Here is a 19,011-nt window from a genome sequence, read left to right on the forward strand (position 1 = left end):
GTTTAGTGTCCAGGAGGATGCGGGTTCGATCCCTGACCTCACTAAGTTGGTTAAAGAATCTGGCATTGCTGTGAGTTGTGGTGTAGGTCCCAGAAGTGGCTCGGATCCCTCTTTGCCATGGCTGTGGCTATGGCCGGCAGCTGTAGCTCCAATTTGACCCCTAGCCTGGGAACTTCCATACGCCACGGGTGAGGCCCTTAAAAAACAACAAAAAAAAGATGCTACCTAGACACTCAAACACTGTCCTTTCCAATGGGACTTTTTAAGACTTTCAAATATTCCAAATTCTCATTCACTGCTTCTTAAAAATAACCAGGCTAGGAGTTCCCATCATGGCACAGCGGAAATGAATCCAATTAGGAACCATGAGGTTGTAGGTTCGATCCCTGACCTTGCTCAGTGGGTTGAGGATCCAGCGTTGCCGTGAACTGTGATGTAGGTCACAGACTCGGCTCGGATCCCGCGTTGCTGTGGCTTTGGCATAGTCCAGCAGCAATAGCTCCGATTAGACCCCTAGCCTGGGAACCTCCATATGCCACGAAAACGGCCCTAGAAAAGGCAAAAACACACACACACACACACACACACAAAAAAAAAAAAAAGAAAAGAAAAGAAAAGAAAAATTAAAAATAACCAGGCTGGTCTACAGCCCAAGAGCACCCCTGGGTTACAACTGCCATGTCATCTCAGTCCACCCATTTAGCCTCAGAAATAAAAGAACCTCATTCAAAATGGGCAAAACTTTCCACCCTCTCCAGCTACCACGCATGGAGCTCCATGCAGAAATCCCTCACTCTGTATGCAAAGCTGGAAGCCCGAGACAAGCGTGAACAACGATGGGAAACGCAACCCCTCCAGCAGCACTACTGCCCCCACCAACATCAGGACACCCGAGTCCCAGGGAATGATCACCTGAGCCACTGGGTGAGAAACAATGCAAAAAGCCAAGTAAAAGGGCACTGCCGAGCATTGGAATTCACTGCTGAAGTCCCCCCAAGGGCTGGCTGCAGTTACCTTGTAGTGAGAAGCCACGTAGAGGGCCATGAGGCGTTGGAGAAAAACCTCGGAGGCCTTGTGGTAGCAAAAGAGGGTATCTCTGTTGACATAGTAGCTGAGTTTGGAGTTAAGCAACCAAAACAAAGCAAAGAGAGCCCCAAACAGGACACACTGTTTCTAAGGGCCACCTGGGTATGTAGTTTCCCTCGGCTTGGGAAGAGGGTGCCCTGCCTGGCAGCAGAAATGGGACAGGGCAGGAAGAGAAGGGAAATAAACAAGGCACAACCGCTCCCTCTCCCTAGAGCAGCAGCCTGTGAAGCAAAGGGCCAAAACCCCTTGATGCTGCGGTCGCCCCCCTCCCTTTCACAGAACAAACGGAGGAGGATACAGCTCACAGGCTTCAGGCAAGGGGCAGCCGGAGACGATCCGAGTTATGTTGAGACAATCCAGGCAGAGCAGGTCGTTGAGCCACTTCTCCACTGCGTCCCCAGGGGCGTATCGGATCGACTCCTGCAGGGAAACCTCATGCAGAGTTCGCGCTGTTCCCAAGACACACACACAATAAGAACAAGCAGTAAATACCTTTTTCCCCAAAGAGCAAGGCAAATGTTCTACTCTCTCTCTGTCACGTGGTGCCCACGTAAACTCAAGAATTTAAAAGTTTGGGTGGGCGTTCAACTTGCCTCGACACCACTCCTGAAGGGATCTTGCTAAGTCAGTGCACCCAATGCCCTGAGATGTGACAAACAAGAGCCGGGCCACCAGAAGGCCCAGGTCAGCCTCCCATGGGGGGTCACTGGCTTGCTGTTTCTCAGCAGCAACTCAACCTCTCCACCTGATGGCAGGAAGGTTTGTTACTGCCCCTGTTGCCACGATGGGAAGGATCCAGCAAGAGAGTCGGAAGTGACCTGCTATGCACTGTGGGCCCACTCAGAGCTCCAGGGGTACCTGATGCCAGTCGGGCTGTCGTCGTGGTCTTGTTCTCAGCGGTGGTGCTGACCTGGCTCTGGGCACTCTGCTGACGGAGCTGCTGAATTAGCTTGAGGGACAAGGATCGGCCAGTGCCCTCATAGCTGGGAGCAAAAGCAAAGGCAATCAGGCATCAACTCCACTCTCAAGGAGAGGACACAGAACTACTTTCCTCGTCCTGCTGGAACTCCAGACCCTTGCTCACCAAGGACAGCCGTCACCTCTGAACTTCCAGTGTAGCACGTCCATGCCCAAAGGAGGCAGGACTGCACAGTGGCTCAGTTCAGAATCATCGGGACCTGGGCTCAAGTCCTGGCATGTCCACTTAGTGCTTCTGGGCACGGAACTCAACCTCATTTAGCCTCCTCCTCAAAAGGCGATTATCCTACACACCTCACAGGCCTGGGCTGCGAACTAAAAAAGTAAGCACTGAGAAGACTTAAATAAAGCCTTCAGCATAATGGAAATGGAACACAGATAAATGGCCAATTAATAAGAGTTGCTATTAGAAGTAACATGCTTGAAGAACGTACAGAGAACATTTCCAGTTTGGAAAAATCAAGATTAAACAAATTTAGTAATTTTCATGACTACTTTCACTTAAAAGGTGACATAAAGCAAGTATCCAAAAATTAGGAGAGGGAGGGGAGGAAACCATCTATAATCTGATTGCTGAACCAACTCTTTTCAACTGAATTTTCTCCTGTCTTTTGTCACATGCCCACATGACCACAAGGTGCGGACTGCTCAATGGTTTTCTTTTTTTTTTTTTGTCTTTTGTTGTTGTTGTTGTTGCTATTTCTTGGGCCGCTCCCGGGGCATATGGAGGTTCCCAGGCTAGGGGTCGAATCAGAGCTGTAGCCACCGGCCTACGCCAGAGACACAGCAACGCGGAATCCGAGCCACGTCTGCAACCTACGCCACAGCTCACGGCAACGCCGGATCGTTAACCCACTGAGCAAGGGCAGGGACTGAACCCGCAACCTCATGGTTCCTAGTCGGATTTGTTAACCACTGCGCCACGACGGGAACTCCTGCTCAATGGTTTTCTTTTACTTTTAGGACTGCATCGTTTCATAGGACTCATTATTATAAATGAGTATACTGTGTAAATACATCCTCTTACTCAAATACTACATTTTTTCCTCTTAAAAATTTTTTTGTATTTTATTGGAGTACAGTTGACTTACAAAGTTGTATTTCAAATAATACTTTTAAACAATGATCCAAAAATTGATAATTTTAAAGTGTTTTATTCCTCCTGCCTGTGCCACATGGCAAAGTTTTCTCAAGGGAATTCCATTGACTTAAAAAAAAAAAAAAAAAAAAAAAGAGTAAGCACAAGCAGCAAAACTAAAAAAAACCTGTGCTTCGAAGAACATTATCAAGAAAATGGGAAAAAACCCACAGAATGGGAGAAAACTTCTCTAAGTCATATACATACGAGACTTGTACCTAGAATATTGGAGGAACACTTACAACTCAGTAATAAAAAGACCACTCAATTAGAAAAATGAGCGGGGAGGCAGGGGTCACAACGGCCAGTGAGCCCATGCTAAGATCCTCCACAGCATCAGCCATCCGGGAAATGGAAAGGATTACCACATGAGACACCACTTCATACTCACTAGGATGGCTATAATCAAAACGACAAGAGTTCCCACCGTGGCTCAGCAGAAACGAATCTGACCAGTATCCATGAGGACACAGGTTCGATCCCTGGCCTCGCTCAGCGGGTTAAGGATCTGGCATTGCTGTGAGCTGTGATGTAGGTCACAGATGTGGCTCGGATCCCGTGTTGCTGTGGGTCTGGTGTAGGCCGGCAGCTCTAGGTCCAATTCGACCCCTAGCCTGGTACCCTCCATATGCTGAGGATATGGCCCTAAAAAAACAAAAACAAAACAAACAAAAAAAGATATTAAAAAAAAAGATATATAGATGCTAGCAAGGACACAGAAAAACTGGAACCCTCCAACGCTACTGGTGGGAATGTAAAATGGTGCAGCTGCTTTGGAAACCAATCTGGCAGTTCTTCGAACAATTTAACAGAAAGTTACCTCTTGACCCACTAATTCCACTTTTGGGTATACCAAGAAAATGGAAAATATGTTCACACAAAAACTGTACATGTATGTTCAGAGCGGCATTATTCCTAATAGCCTAACGACGGAAACAATCCAATGTCCGTCAAGGAATGAATGAAAAAACAAATGTTTATAAACATAACAATGGAATATTATTTGACCATAAAAAGGAATAAAGCACTGATTCAAGCTACAGGGATGAACCTTGAAAACATCAGGGTAAGTAAAAGAAGGCAGTCACAAAAGACACACATTCTGACTCCATTTATATGAAGTGTCCAGAACAGGCAAATCCATAGACAGAGAAAGTTGATTAGTGGTTCCCTAGAACTGGGGGGTAGAGAAGAACTAGAGGATGATAATTAAGGGGTATGGGATTTCTTTCCAAGGCAATGAAAATGTTCTAAATTTGATTGTGGTGATGGTTGCACAACTCTGAGTATACTTAATAAACACTGAATTATACATGTTAAATGAGAAAACTACTATATGAGTTATATCTCAGTAAATCTGTTAACCATAAAGAGTATAATCTATTTAATGATTTTTAGTGTAAAACAGTCACAATAATTAATCTGTAATATAAAATTATCTCTTAAAGATGTGACTTCCATATAGAAAGCTTTCCAATATTGAAGATATGTATATATTGACCTAGAAAGATTTCACAGTATGGTCTTACATAAAAAAGCAAATTCAGGAGTTTCCTTGTGGTTCAGTGGTTATGAACCTGACTAGTATCCATGAGGAGGTGGGTTCTATCCCTGGCCTCGCTCAGTAGGTTAAGGATCTGGCGTTGCTGCAAGCTGTGGTATAGGTTACAGGTGCAGCTCAGATCCTGCATTGCCGTGGCTATGGCGCAATCAGCAACAGCAGCTCTGATTCGACCCCTAGCCTGGGAACTTCCATATGCCACAGGTGCAGCCCTAAAAACCAAAAAAAAAAAAAAGGCAGATTTAAAACAAATGCAAACTATTTAAGTTCTCATTCAAAATGAAAAAGCAAAATACGTGCACAGAAAATATACACAATTCTAACAGAAGCTGTCTCTAGATGGTCAGATGACCTCTAATTTTTCCTTTTGTTTACCTTACCTTTTGAACTTTCCTATAGAAAACAAGAACTGAATGTTTAAAAAATCTTTTAAAAAGCCCTTCAATCATAAGTCTGCTTTCTTATGATAATTATACAGTTACTTTATTTCATACGATATTTTCACATAATTCTAAGATACAAGACATTGGTACGGCCATCTATGTACTCTTTAGAACTCGATCAGGCCTACAGACAGGAGACACTTAACTGGGTTAGGAAATTCTTCAGTCTTGTGGGGACCATCCTGGTGGGCTGCGGCTCAGACCAGAAATGAGCTGCAGTTTTTTATGAAGGGGTCAGCTCCCATTTGCAGAAGGCCAAGGACAGAGTGAAGCAGCCCCAAAGAATCAAGCTTCAGCCATCAGCCCTAAGCACCCAGGCCCAGGCCATATTCCTTAAAACACAATCCAACCAGGAACAACCCGCACGGGAGCAACGGCTCCTGCCCGAGGTGTCTCACCCGTTGATGGTGGATGCCATGAAAACAAGGTAGGGGCCCAGGAGGTTCTTCACCAGGGGGAGGGGGATGGCGGCAGCTTCGTCAATCACAACAAGTTCGGCCTGGCCCAGTTTCACAGCATCGGCAGGATGTATATACTGCGGGAAAGAAACGTTTGTATCATTAGCTTGGCCAGCTACTGGCACAGCTGCGATCACCAATGTGTTGACAGAGAGGTCTCTCTTCTCTCTCTCTCCCTTTTCTTCTTTCTCTCACTCCTCCTTTCCACTTTTCCCTGCCTGTGCAAAGTTGGCATGGGCTTAGAGTCAGACACCTGGGTCCAAACGGTTTCACCAATGACTGTGTGACCCCGGGTAGGTCACATCATCTCAGAGCCTCAGATTCCTCTCCGGAAAATGGAGGAAATACCTGATGGCTGCTTGAGGAAAAAAAAAAAAAATCAGGTAAATCTGTAAAAATGCCCCACCCGGGACACAGCAGTTGACACGTGGTGCCTCCCTTCCCTTTCTCTCCTCTCTCGTCTTCTCATGCTTCTCCCCAGCCTCATTCTGGCCAGGGGGCCAGAGGCAAGCTTGGCCCCAGCAATGGCTAAAGAGGAAGAAGTCAGGGTTCTCAAGCATCCCCTACATGCTGGGTACTGTGTGTGCTGCTCTGACACTGTCAGTACAAAGGTCAAGACACACCCCCCCCCACCCCCACACTGCTGGTGGGGACACTTCTAACACTTGTTCCCTTCTTGGGAGTTCCTGTTGTGGCTCGGCAATAATGAACCTGACCAGTACCCATGAGGCTTCGGATTCAATCCCTGGCCTCACTCAGTGGTTGAAAGCTGCGGTGTAGGTCGCAAATGCGGAACCCATGTTGCTGTGGCTGCGGCGTAGGCCAGCAGCTGGAGCTCCAATTAGACCCCTAGCCTGGAAATTTTCAAATGCCATGGGTGAGGCCCTAAAAAGCAAATAAATAAGTAAACTTATTCCCTTCTCAAAGCTCACACGTCCTTATTTATGTTATTAGCTTGTCCATCTTTTTTTTTTTTTTTTTGCTTTTTAGGGCCGCACTTTAGGCATGTGGAGGTTCCCAGGCTAGGGGTCGAATCAGAGCTGTAGCAACGCCCAGGCACAGCAACAAAGGATCCAAGCTGAGTCTTCCACCTACACTACAGCTCACAGCAATGCCAGATCCTTAACCCACTGAGCAAGGACAGGGATCGAACCTCTGTGCTCATGGATGCTAGTCAAATTCGTTAACCACTTAGCCACGACGGGAACTCTCTAGCTTGGCCATCTAATGTCACAAACTTGCCATGAGCTAGCTTGGCACCCTTAGGCCAAAGAGCTGGCATACAAACAATGCTTTCAGTTTCTTTAGAGGTTCCTGCTATTTTGAAACTTTGCAAAAGGCCATGAAAAGGTATTTTACAGAAAAGGAAACCTAAACAGCCGATTACCATAAAGGTACTCAACCTCACTGGTAATCAGCGCAAAATGAAGACAATAAGGAGATCTCATTTCACACGCAGACAAGCAACACTTAAACAGCAGTAAAACAGCCAGTGTTCATAGGATGGGGGGGATATAAAAACCTGAGAAAGGATTGAGGTGAAAGTAAATCTGTACAAACACTTTAAAGGAGAATTTGGAAAAAATCCAAGAAAGCTGGAAATCTACACAAACCCTAAAACCTAACAATTCCAATTCTTGAAACATAAATAAATTGTAATGTACTTCAAACAGTGCTTAAAAACGAGTCAACCAGACCTATACACTTCAATCTGGACAAATCCTGAGAACAAATGTTGAGTGAACAAAGACAGGCTCAAAAAGGACAAGTATAGTACGTTAACATCGATGGTTTCATAATCATGTAATGAAACAGAAACAGGTGAATTGAAAGCAAACACACCATTCTCAGAGAGGAGTTTGCTGTGCGGACGGACAGAAGGGAATGGCTGGGGAAGGGTACAAGAGGAACTTCAACTGTGCCTGCGAGGTTTCAGATTTTTACAACAAAAATATAAACGGCTTTTTAAAATATGAAACAGGAGTTCCCATCGTGGTGCAGCAGAAATGAATCCGACTAGGAACCATAAGGTTGTGGGTTCGGTGGGTTAAGGATCCAGTGTTGCTGTGAGCTGTGGTATATCGGTTGCAAACTCAGCTCGGATCCTGGGTTGCTGTGGCTGTGGTGTAGGCCAGCAGCTGTAGCTCCAATTTGACCCCTAGCTTGGGAACTTCCATATGCAGCGAGTGCAGCCTTAAAAAAAAAAAAAAAAAAAAAAAAGATGAAAATCCCCCCACCCTCGGAAAATATGAAACAAACACAGCAAACAGCGAGACATCAGCGTTTCTTAAGCCTGAGGTCTGGGCATTTGAGTGTTATTTTATACTGGTCTCTGTGCTTTCCTGCAGTTTATAAGTACTTCATTACAAAAAAGGGTTTTTTTTGTTTTTTTGTTTTTTTTTTTTTTAATGTTTTTAGGGCCATACCCATGGCATATGGAGGTTCCCAGGCTAGGGCCACAGCAACACGAGATCTGAGCAGCATCTGTGACCTACACCACAGCTCATGGCAACACCAGATCCTTAACCCACCGACTGAGGGCAGGAATCAAACCTGCATCCTCATGGATACTAGTCAGATTTGTTCCTGCTGAGCCATGATGGGAGCTCCACAAATAAGATTTTTAAACTGCTTTGCTAGAAGTTGCTCAATCAAAGAGGCAGAGACCCCACTCATTTGCACCAGCAGGATACATGTCCTCAATGGGGCCCCGTGTCTTGGATTCTTATGGAGAAAAACTAAACAAGCACCTCATAAAAGCAGCAGAAAGCAGGCCCCTGGAGAGGCATGGCCGACATTAATATTCCTCTATTTCTCAATTTCCAGCAAGAAAGAAGATGCCTCAAAGGGGCACAAATGTAGCCTCATAAAGTCAGGTCACCTCTTCTGCACTTAAAGTCCAGTCTGGAGACAAAATGACTCCAGTAATAGGAGAGGGTCTGTGATGACAGATCCAAGAAGTAGCAAGTGCTGAGCCAAGCGTTTCGGGGAAACGTTTTCCTTCTTTGGTTTGTGTGTTTTTCTTGAGCTGTAACAGATCTCCGTGTTCACCGCCTGCAGCCTGCCCCCCAGCCCACCCTACCCAACACCAGCCTTTCCTCCTCTCCGCTGAGGGAAGCAGGCAAAGGCAGGAAGAAATATACAGAATGAAGAGGGTCTAGAAAAAGACCCAGCAAGAAAAAAATTAAGATCCTTGAGGGAAAAGGCATAAATACTTACCATTCCTTACAACCTTGATCTCTGATAAAAGCTATACCCCCCGACAGGCATATACATGTGCCTCACGGGCATAAAGGTCAAGGGCATAAACCGCCAAGTTTACCTGGCCCACTTCCTGCCCCAACCCAACCTCAAAAATAATCAATAAAGCTGCTCCATTAGGAGCCCACGGGTCTCCGTCTCTTCTGTAAGCCCGTCACGATTTAACAAAATTGCAGCTTTTGGACAAGTAGAGACCATTCAGGCTCACAGAGCACTGGAGATTTATAGAGCTTTCAGGGAGATGCTGTTTAAAAAGGAAACTAGGCCACTGGCTAAACCACAAATATTCAGAGTACATGTAACAAAGTCCTTTTTTTCTTTTAAATGGTGAGGTTACTGTTCTAGTCACAGATGCATCATTTCCAAACCTGCTGTAACTGAGCAAAATTAGAAATGACGTCAGAAAAAGTGATTATGTTTCCCTCAGCCCATCAGCACACTTACGATCCTACCCGCTCCATTTCTCAGGGGACAAAACTACACCTTCCCAATCTGGCTACATACATTTGTTAGGCTGCTTGAACATCATTCTTTAGAGGAGGCTGAAAACCTGGAACATGTTTACCATAAAACCACAACACTATCTAAAAGACACCATAAAACCACAACACTATCTAAAGTACACAGCGCAGAAAGCAACTACAAAAGCAGAGACCTTAAGAGTATTTATCCACGGCAGGATACTGGCCCTAAGCGGCAGGGTTTTAGACCAAGCCTCACCTGAATGGTCTGCCTGTGTTCCCGAAATACGTTCACTCTGATCACCGCTTTATTAAATTCAGGATTTAGAGACTGAATGATCTCATAATCCAGATGCTCCTGATGGGAAAAGAGCCAAACCAATGACAACTATTAGAAACAAGTTTCAGAAACTGAGTGTTAAGAAAGCTGGTGTTCTCAGGACTTCCCCTGGATTGACACTCAGCCTGGAATCACAATAAACTCTTATTCCAATCTCCTACCTGATATTGCAGAGCATCAAATCCTTTAAACACAAATTCAAACAGCGTGTGGAGGTTATCCGGGCTCGGTGAGGTAACAAAGATATTGGAGTACCTGTTGAACCAAAGAGGGTTTTTTTAAAGTCATCGGAAATCTAAGAAATGTTTGGAGAAAAGAAAGAAAGAAAGAAGGAAAGAAAGAAGGAAAGAAAGAATGAATGAAAGAAAGAAAGAAAGAAAGAAAGAAAGAAAGAAAGAAAGGGAAAGAAAGAAAAACATTTTAGAAAGAAAGAAAGAAAGAAAGAAAGGGAAAGAAAGAAAAACATTTTATTTGGTAGTAACCAGAGATGACAGCAGGAAAAAAAGTCAGGACACGTTTTGGGGAGGAAAAGTAAAGCAACTCCAGACCCGAGGATATTTTTCCCTCCCAAACTAATGAAAACACACTGCTAACTTGAAGGTGGCAGGTCCTGGCAATTTGCAACCGGCATCTGTGAATGTGCACCACTGAGGGTGCGGCGGGGACCAGGCCCTAAGGGTCAGGGCTGGCTTGCCGCCCTCAGTCCTGCACACGGAAACATGAGCCAGCTGCCCTTTCACCACTAGCTGTGCTGAGAGGGTTTCAAACTGTGAAGCCAAGGTGCTCAGTCATGCTCAGGCCAAGGCGGGGGTGAACCTTCGAGGGTTCAGTATAAAGGATGCTAATGGCTGAGGGGTGAGGCTGGAGCCGAGAGAGGAACAAAGAACTAGGAAGCAGAAGCTGAGCTTGGCTCCAGCGCTACCAGCACTGCCTTGGGGCTTCTTGGGTGAGCCACTGAAACTCCCTGGGTTCATCCCTCTGGGAAATGCTAACTTTGCTATTAGGAGCACCAAGGAAGACAATGCACACAGGAAGACGTGGTAAATTCTAGATCTACTATTTATGTCTGCAAAGCTGGAAACACATGCTCTCCTGGCAGCTGCATAAATCTCCCACCCAGGACAAAAGAACTGAAAGGAACATCACACTCAAAAGGCAGCTCCTCAGAAGCAAACATCTTCTATTGATCAAAATCACCAAAATGTCCTATGTGTACTCTTCTCAGTAAGCAAGGCTGGTCATGCCATGCGCCTCTCCTAAGCTTTCAAGCCCCCTCATCTGAACCCTCGATGTCTTTGCGCTTGTGTGTTTGCTCAACTCTAAATAATGATCACAAAGGCCCCGGTGTGCCCTCACGTGTATATGTGCATCTTTGGGGCTTTGGGGGGGGAAACGGTATTGCTGTTTCTAGACAGGAACCCAAGTCCTAGAGAAATCACACAGGAGTTCACTCAGACCCAGGAACAGTCTCGCTGTCCCCGGACCGCTGCTCCCGCACGCTGCTCCCACAGAGCCCAGGGGGCCTGAAGATGGGGGACCCTTACCCGAAAGCCACCGCCCCAGCGATGGCCAATCCCAGGGCTGCAGATTTTCCCCTTCCTCGGGCAGCTGTGAGCGCCACAGTACTCCTCAGGGTCTTTTCAGAGATGCCCTCGATGAATTTTAAGACAGCTTTGGCCTGTGGGAAGAGAAACACACTAGGTGAGCTTTGAGAAAGGCCAAGGTCCAGCCATCGGCCACCTTCACCGCAGAGAAGTCAGGTGACACCAAAGCTAAACCAAGGGGGGCAGTGCTTACAGACCAGAAAGCAAGGCCCAGCACTGGGACTCTCACGCCCTTGGTCATCTCCTGCTCTCAAGGCTTTCAACACCAGTTAGACGCTGACAACCCCCAAATTCACATGCCCAGCCAGACCTCTCCCCCGCAGGCCAGACTCATACACATACACAACGGCCCCGCTTTCCACCTCTACGTCTAACAGACGAGACGTCTCAAACTTCACCCTGAACATCGAATGTCCCTCAATGTCCCCTCAATCCTCCTCCACCTATGACCTTCCCCAGTTAACTGTCCAACTGTTCAGGCCGGAAGCCCGTCCCGGATTCATCAGCAAACCCTGTCTATACCACCTCCAAATCACAAAAACCCTACTTCCCTCACCATCCTCCTTCCTCCAGCGCCCTGGTCCAGGCTGCCAGCCAGTCTTGCCTCCATGATTCCAGCAGCCTCCTCGTTTGTCTTCCTTGCCCCCACCTTCCTTCCCTTATAATCTAGACCCAGCACAATAAATACAGCAGCCAGAGGGATGCTTTTCAAATTAAGCCTGGGGGCGGGGGGGGGCAGGGGTCTACGAATATGGCTTCAAGAAGCACAAGGCAGTCCTTCAACTGAATAAGCAAATAAATTATTTGTTAAAGAAAACAAGAACAAAAGATAACTGGAATTAATTAATTAATTAATTAATTTTTAAATGAAGCCCAGATAACCCTCTGGCAGCTATGCTGAGACCCTAAGCAAAAAACTCTCAGCCGACCCCACCTCGCAGTGTAAGCCCCAGGCCCGCACTGCCAGACCTCCACCATCTCCTCCTTCCCTCATCCACTCGCTCTGCTTGAGCATCAGCCTCTGTGCAAGTGCTCGGGCACACCAGGTACACTCCTACTTCAGGCCTGTGTACCTGGCGAGCCCTCCATCAGGAGCACGCTCCCTACACAGAGCCACAGGGCTCGTTTCTCAACTGCTTCAAGCCTGCTCAAATGTCACCTTCTCGACGAGGCCCTCCCTGACCACATGTGCACCTGCAGCCCCTCTTCCTCCAGGGACTCCCTGCCCTTCCCTGCTGGTCTTCATGCTTCTCTATCTACATAGCGCCTCCCTCTGCACCAGAGGATTCGCTAGTTGCCTTGATTCTCTGCCTGCCTCATCCCACCAGAATGTAAGCCCATAAAGCAGGTGTATCTCACTTGCTCACTGCTGAGCCCTGGGCCTGGAGGGGTGCCCGGCCCCCCAAAAGGAAACAAGGTGTCAACACTGCTGAATGAGAGCAGGGACCACATACTACTCCAGGGCCAAACTCTGTTCCCCAAGTGGGATCTGCCCTGGGAACAGGCCATGAGACTGGGCAGAAGACCTGATGGTCCAGCCTGGCCTGTCCAGTCCTAAAGAAGCTGCTGGACTCGACCAAGTAGTGACACTTAGAAGATCCTGATGAGACTCAGGCCCAGGCAGATGGAAGGGAAGAAAGGAGAGAGGCTTCGAGAAGCTGGAGTCTCTCCAGATGGAAACACTCGGGGGGGAACCCAGATCCTACTTGTCTTAACTTGGCCTTTGCTGAATGCTGTATTGTGTCATTTGTAGTTTGCTTTAGAACGGAAAAGTTTAAAACATAACTAGAAGTATCCACTAATATGATAAAAGGGTATGAAGTCTGGACTAAAAACTTCATTCTAAAATAGCCTAAAGTCAAAAAACAATACAAAGAAGCAAAGCAGGCTGGTTTACAAAATCAAGTGAAACAGATGACCAGTAATTCTAAGAAAAAGGTACCTGCTTCTCTCATAACTAAAGCAACACAAATTGAAACAATGATCCTGTGTTCCTATATCAGAATGGTAAAGACTTGCAAGTTTAAGAGTACCCAGAGTTGGAGTTCCCACCATGGCGCAGCGGAAACGAATCTGACCAGGAACCATGAGGCTGCGTGTTCACTCCCTGGCCTTGCTCAGTGGGTTAAGGATCTGGCATTGCCATGAGCTGTGGTGTAGGTCACAGACACGGCTCAGATCTGGTGTTGCTGTGGCTGTGGTGTAGGCTGGCAGCTGTCGCTCCATTTGGACCCCAAGCCTGGGAACCTCCATACGCCATGGGTGCGGCCCTAAAAAGCAAAAAAGAGTACCCAGTGTTGGCAAGACTGCAGAGAATAAGGCCTTTTCATACACTGGTGGGGGTTCCACGCATTTTAATACACACGAACTCTAACCCCACAATTCTCCTGGAAACTAGTGCCCCCAGATCTGTATCTGTAAGAATGTCCTAACGACATTGCTTATAATAGCAGAAAAGCTGGACTCAAGCCAATGGGGACCAGTTACGCTCTGTACAGTGTGATCCCTTCGTAGATGTTTAAAATATCCATTTATATGCATAGAAAAAGTTCCAGAAAGACAGACAATAAACCATCAATAACAACTGTCTCCGCAGAGGGGGACGGCCAAGCAGGAACACTTTTCTATCTCTGATGCACACTTTCGTACTTTCTGGTCTTTTTGTTGCTGTTGTTGTTGGGTGCTTTTTTTTTTTTGCCACGGGCTATTTATTTCCTTGTAATACTACTACTGCATTGCAGTTTTCCCCTCTTCTGCCCTTTCTGCAACCTCTCTCATTCCCTCTCTCTGATGATGAAGAAGGTACCAGGAAGTGGCTGAAAGCAGCCTAGAGCCTGCAGCCTCTGCCGCAGAGAGAGCTTTGTAGCTGGTGATCCTATTTCCAGAATGTAACGGGAAACCAGACTGAGGCCCGAGTGGGCGGCATCACTGCAGCTGTTTTCCATCAGGAGGGAAGAGCCCAGCGCTGAGCCCAGGCTGTTTGTCTGGCTCAGGCTGGACCGGAACCCCGAACACATCTGACAGCATGCAAGCCTCTGGGCCATGGCCATTCAGTTCCCATCACTGCCCAGGAAGCAGCGGAGAAGCCAGGTTTACCAGCCCTTGCCACTTCAGGGAGCACATACGTGCATCCTGGCAGCTCCTACCCGATCTGCTGTCCGAATCTGGAGATCGAGTGCACAGCCTCCTTCATCAGACCTCACCCTGGAACAGGGGCCTCCAGCTGTCCTCACTTATGGCATCAAAACTTAAAGCACATAGGTACATCACCCTCTGGAGTGCTGGAGGAGCTCCTCTTTAAATGTTACCCCTGTGCCCCAGCACCCAGCTCGCGGGACTGTAAACCCGGGGGAAGGGGAAGGGGGGAGGCGAGCAGCAGATCTCTGCTGTGAACCCCTGCAGCTACCGCCTGCCTGAGCGTGAGCCAGAAAAGGCTCCTTCTTTCCCCAGACAGGAGCCAAGCCTCAAGCTGTCCAAACTCAGTTCCTGCTTTCTGCCTGCTGTCTTCCCGCCGTGCTGCTCCGTGGGGGTGTTCGGACGCCACACTCACCTGGTCTAGGGTCCTGCAGCAGTCCACCAGCACGCCCACGGGCTGGGTGTCCTGCAAGCTCTCCTTCAGCTCCTTCAGCTCCAGGTCAGAAGGACCAAGACTCTCATCCTACCACAAAGGAGAGGAGAAGGTTGGCCGCTGCCACCGGAGGTGAGCACAGAAAGCGCGGCCTCTCCCAGATTCCCGGACCCCGGGGCGGCTCACCGGGGTCTGGGGAGGTAGGGCCTCGATGCTGGCGGCGTGGGAGGAGATGGGCAGGATGTTGAGCTGGTCGTCGATGACGAGACACTTCTTACACGAGGCCAGAGAAAGGATAAATCTGAGAAACAAAACCACCGTCGTGAGGGGCCGGGGGCAACGTCTACACCCCAAGGGAGAGGCTTTTCTCCAAGAAAATTATCTAGCTCCACGTCTCTAAAAAAGCGGGAGCCAGCCAAAACCAGCTGGACAGCAGGGCCAGATGACTTCCAGCCTCCTGCAGAAGGTGCTCCAACAGGCTTGACACAGTGAACAAGAAAACGGGAACTCGCTTAAGAGACTGAGCACAAGGGCTCCTACGGTGCAGAAGCTGCTGCTCCCAGGGTCCCGGGCCCTTCCACACCCTCCCCGGCTCACGCTCCAGCTCCCTGAAGTGGGGAACTCCAACCCCACCCGCAGAGGCTCAGCAGCCACACAGGGAAACAAACAAGCATATATACCAATGGACTGACTTTCTTCCACGAGGAGGACAAAATAAAGGGTGGGGAGGAAAGCTCCCTTTAGCCCTATGACACAAACATTTTTGAGTGTGGAAAAACATCTTTGGCTGTAAAATCCAAGCTTCTCCCACAACTGCAAGAAAAGGGCCTCGCACACTCTACCTTCACAGGCTTCGCTTCCATCCAGAAGCCCTGGGCTACCTCCAGGCCCACTCCTACTGAGCAGCATGGGGTTGGGGGGTGAAATCAGAAATGCTCACCGAGGCCAGCACTGCGAAACCTCAGCACGACTGACAGTCTGGAGCAGGTAATTCTTTGTTGGAGGGGCTTTGCGGTGCCTTGTAAGCTGCTCAGCAGCATCCCTGTCCTCTCCCCTCCAGCAACACCCCTTCTCCCCCAGGACACCCACATCAGGATGTCTCTGGACATTGGTGAGGCTCCCCAGGGGCAAACCTGCTCTGGCTGAGCACCACCTACGCAGGCCACAGCTTCTTCCTCCCTAAGGCGTTTCACATGTGGCTAACTGGTGTTCCCTCAAAGGGGCTCGGCGGGGTCCCTGGTGCTGCAGGACTTTTCGGAGGCTACAAGAGGCTAACGTGCATCTTTGTAAAAGAAAAACCGTATCAGCATTTCCCAGACAACTTGAACCAGGAAACCCTTTTGTCACCAGGCCCTTCTCAGACACCAGTGTTCTTTCTGTGAAACACCTTTGGGGAAGGAGTGAGCCAGACAAATCACCCCTCTGACAGATGCACAGGCTAAGAGCCAGCGTGGGAGAGCAATCTGGTGAGGGCCAGAAGCAAGAGAGAATCCAGGCCCCAGCTTTCCACTCAGTCTCCTGCGTCCAGTTAGCTCCACGACTACCGCTGCTGTCAGCAGTCTCGGCACCTGGGGTCCAGTACTACCTGCCCTCAGACAGAGCGCAGCTTTCAGCTGGGTCCAGGATGAAACTATTCCTCCCACTGGGGCTCCCCACGGTAGAGGAAATGAGAAATGTGCTCCAGACCCACCTCTCGTTAAATCTTCCCACCACATCCTGATGGGCCTCGGTCCTGTATCTCGAATGCACGTCCTAAAAGAGATGACGTCCATTACCAAAGGCACCCGACTGCGATGAAGTCCCATCGAGCAACCACAGGATAAAAGAGGCACCAGCAATGCTGCCAGAAACAAAATCCTGCCTTACCTGCTGCACTAAACTGGCCAAATGCAATGTCTGGAGCTGGGATCAGACATCAACGCAATGTTTTTTTTTCACACCAACATCCCCTCGCCTCGTCTTTGACTTTTCCTGTTTTATCCAGCATCATGAGACACATTCATTCGTTCAATTACTGCACATGCCCACAAGCTGCGTGCACAGTGGTATTTAGTAAACCATGAGCCCGAGCCCCAGCCCCACGGAGCTTACAGTCAAATGGTTGGACGGAGACAAACAGATACAGATTTTGGCAAACACTATGAATGAAAAGCAGGGTGCAGTGACAGCCAATAGGGGGGCACTTACACAGAGTAGTGAGGGAAGGCCATCTGAGGGGATGAGAGGGAGGAAGAACAGAGTGACAAGGGCCCAGACAATCATCCATTCAGATGTTTAAGCAGGGCTTGCTAAAGGCTGGGCACTCTTCCAGGATCAGGGAACATACGGGAGAGGAAAGTAAGTCCCTGCTCCCAGGAAGTTTGGAGACGAGCACAGGAAGCCAGACAAGAAACAGACACGTGGGTAACTCTGGGTGGCCATAACATGCTTTGAAGAAAAATGAAACAGGTTAAGGGGTGATGTATTCTCCGCAGGGGGTGAGGGAGGGCTCCCTGAGGAGGTGGTGTCTCGGCAGGGGCTGGAGGCGGTGAGGAAGTGAGCCAGGCAGATGTCCCCACGGGAACAGAGCTGTGACGGCCCTTGGGTGACAGCACACTGAGGGGAGAGGGCATGGCTGAGGACTCCGAGGAGCCCAGAGGGGCTGTGTGGTGAGGTGACACAAAGGGTGGTGACAGGAAACAGGCATTAAGATTTGAGGAAAGTCCATTTCACCAGATGACCACAGCTCATGAAACCCTGAGGTCAATCCCAACAGCTCCCGAGCAGCTGGCTGTGGACATGGCTCAAAACCTGCCACTCAGAACACCCACGTGGCAGAACCGATGAGTCAGAGACCAGCTTTGCATCCAGTCAGACACATCCCTACCCCCAGCCACAGGAGAAAAATTTTCCCCACACCAAGCTCCCAGAGTCGAAGTTCGTGCCAATCTGGGAGTGCGACGGTCGTGTTCCTTCATCAGCCACTGGGAGGAGGGCCGTGAGGACGTCTGTGCATGGTCCCCTTTCTGTGGTACTCAGACTTAGCCACTGGCCTGGCTCTCTGTGGAATATACTATTTTAGAAATTTAACTACACAACAGCTGCCTCACATCTGAATCTCGCTGGTGTAGAAGCTGCAAATGCCTGAAAGCAAAGGCACGATTCTGAGGTTCCTAGGCACATTCAGGGCCACTGAGGTTTCTGTGCAGTCACTTTCTCATTCACTGCAGTCAAAGCACTCCCAGCCCAGAGACTGTTAACCACTCCCTGGAGCTGCTCAATAAAAATTTTTAAAAGGAAGCAGCCTACAGCAAAAACACAGGTTGACTCGAATCCCCACAGTCAAGTTAGAAAACCAGACACTGACCATGGTCATCGTGTACAACTGCTTGAGTGAATTCATGGTCCGGAGGAGGATAACCACCAGCCCACCGCCTTCCACGGTCTCCACAGTCCTGGCCAGCAAGTTGGGAGTCAGAGCTTCAAAATCCTGGAAGTAGGAGACCTTAGAATCAGCTGGTTATAAAAAGAGCACCTAGGAGTTCCCGTCGTGGCGCAGTGGTTAACAAATCCGACTAGGAACCATGAGGTTGCGGGTTCGGTCCCTGGCCTTGCTCAGTGGGTTAAGGACCCGGCATTGTCATGAGCTGTGGTGTAGGTTGCAGACGTGGCTCGGATCCCACGCTGCTGTGGCTCTGGTGTAGGCTGGTGGCTACGGCTCCGATTCAAACCCTAATCTGGGAACCTCCATGTGCGGCAGGAGCGGCCCTAGAAAAGGCAAAAAGACAGAAAAAAACAAAAAAAACAAAGAGCACCTACAGGGACGCTCAATCGAGGGCTAGGTGATAAGGTACAAGGAGGGCTTAGAGCAAAGTCAAGGCCATACCCCCTACCCAACTCACCAGGACACACACACACAGGGTCCCTTACTAGGGGACCCCAGAGGACAGCCCAGGCCTGGTGCACCTGGTTTTTTATCTCAAAATGTCCCTCATAATCTCTGATAAAACCTAATTTGGAAAGAAGTCCTCCAATCATCGTTGATTCATACTTGAATTTCAGATATATCTCACATTGATTCTTTGCTATGTTCACAAATCCAAACTGTTTTGACAAAACTGCACCACATGGGGG

At 48.5% G+C, this 19,011-nt stretch overlaps 1 protein-coding gene across 3 annotated transcripts in view; it reads right to left on the reverse strand.

Moving 5' to 3' along the window:
• NAT10 (N-acetyltransferase 10) overlaps positions 1 to 19,011 on the reverse strand; it is a 40,889-nt gene that overhangs the window by 14,927 nt on the left and 6,951 nt on the right. For all 3 annotated transcript variants that reach the window (XM_003122875.5, XM_005661020.3, XM_021083197.1), the window contains 11 exons: positions 18,245 to 18,367; positions 16,589 to 16,650; positions 15,085 to 15,199; positions 14,881 to 14,988; positions 11,271 to 11,404; positions 9,888 to 9,981; positions 9,646 to 9,744; positions 5,605 to 5,741; positions 1,945 to 2,069; positions 1,385 to 1,535; positions 1,015 to 1,111 (listed from right to left, as the gene is read on the reverse strand). In XM_003122875.5, the coding sequence (XP_003122923.1) occupies positions 1,015 to 1,111; positions 1,385 to 1,535; positions 1,945 to 2,069; positions 5,605 to 5,741; positions 9,646 to 9,744; positions 9,888 to 9,981; positions 11,271 to 11,404; positions 14,881 to 14,988; positions 15,085 to 15,199; positions 16,589 to 16,650; positions 18,245 to 18,367 (1,245 nt within the window). The remainder of the gene's footprint in view (positions 1 to 1,014; positions 1,112 to 1,384; positions 1,536 to 1,944; positions 2,070 to 5,604; positions 5,742 to 9,645; positions 9,745 to 9,887; positions 9,982 to 11,270; positions 11,405 to 14,880; positions 14,989 to 15,084; positions 15,200 to 16,588; positions 16,651 to 18,244; positions 18,368 to 19,011) is intronic.

The sequence above is a fragment of the Sus scrofa genome, chromosome 2, assembly GCF_000003025.6.
Source record: "Sus scrofa isolate TJ Tabasco breed Duroc chromosome 2, Sscrofa11.1, whole genome shotgun sequence".
NCBI lineage: Eukaryota > Metazoa > Chordata > Mammalia > Artiodactyla > Suidae > Sus > Sus scrofa.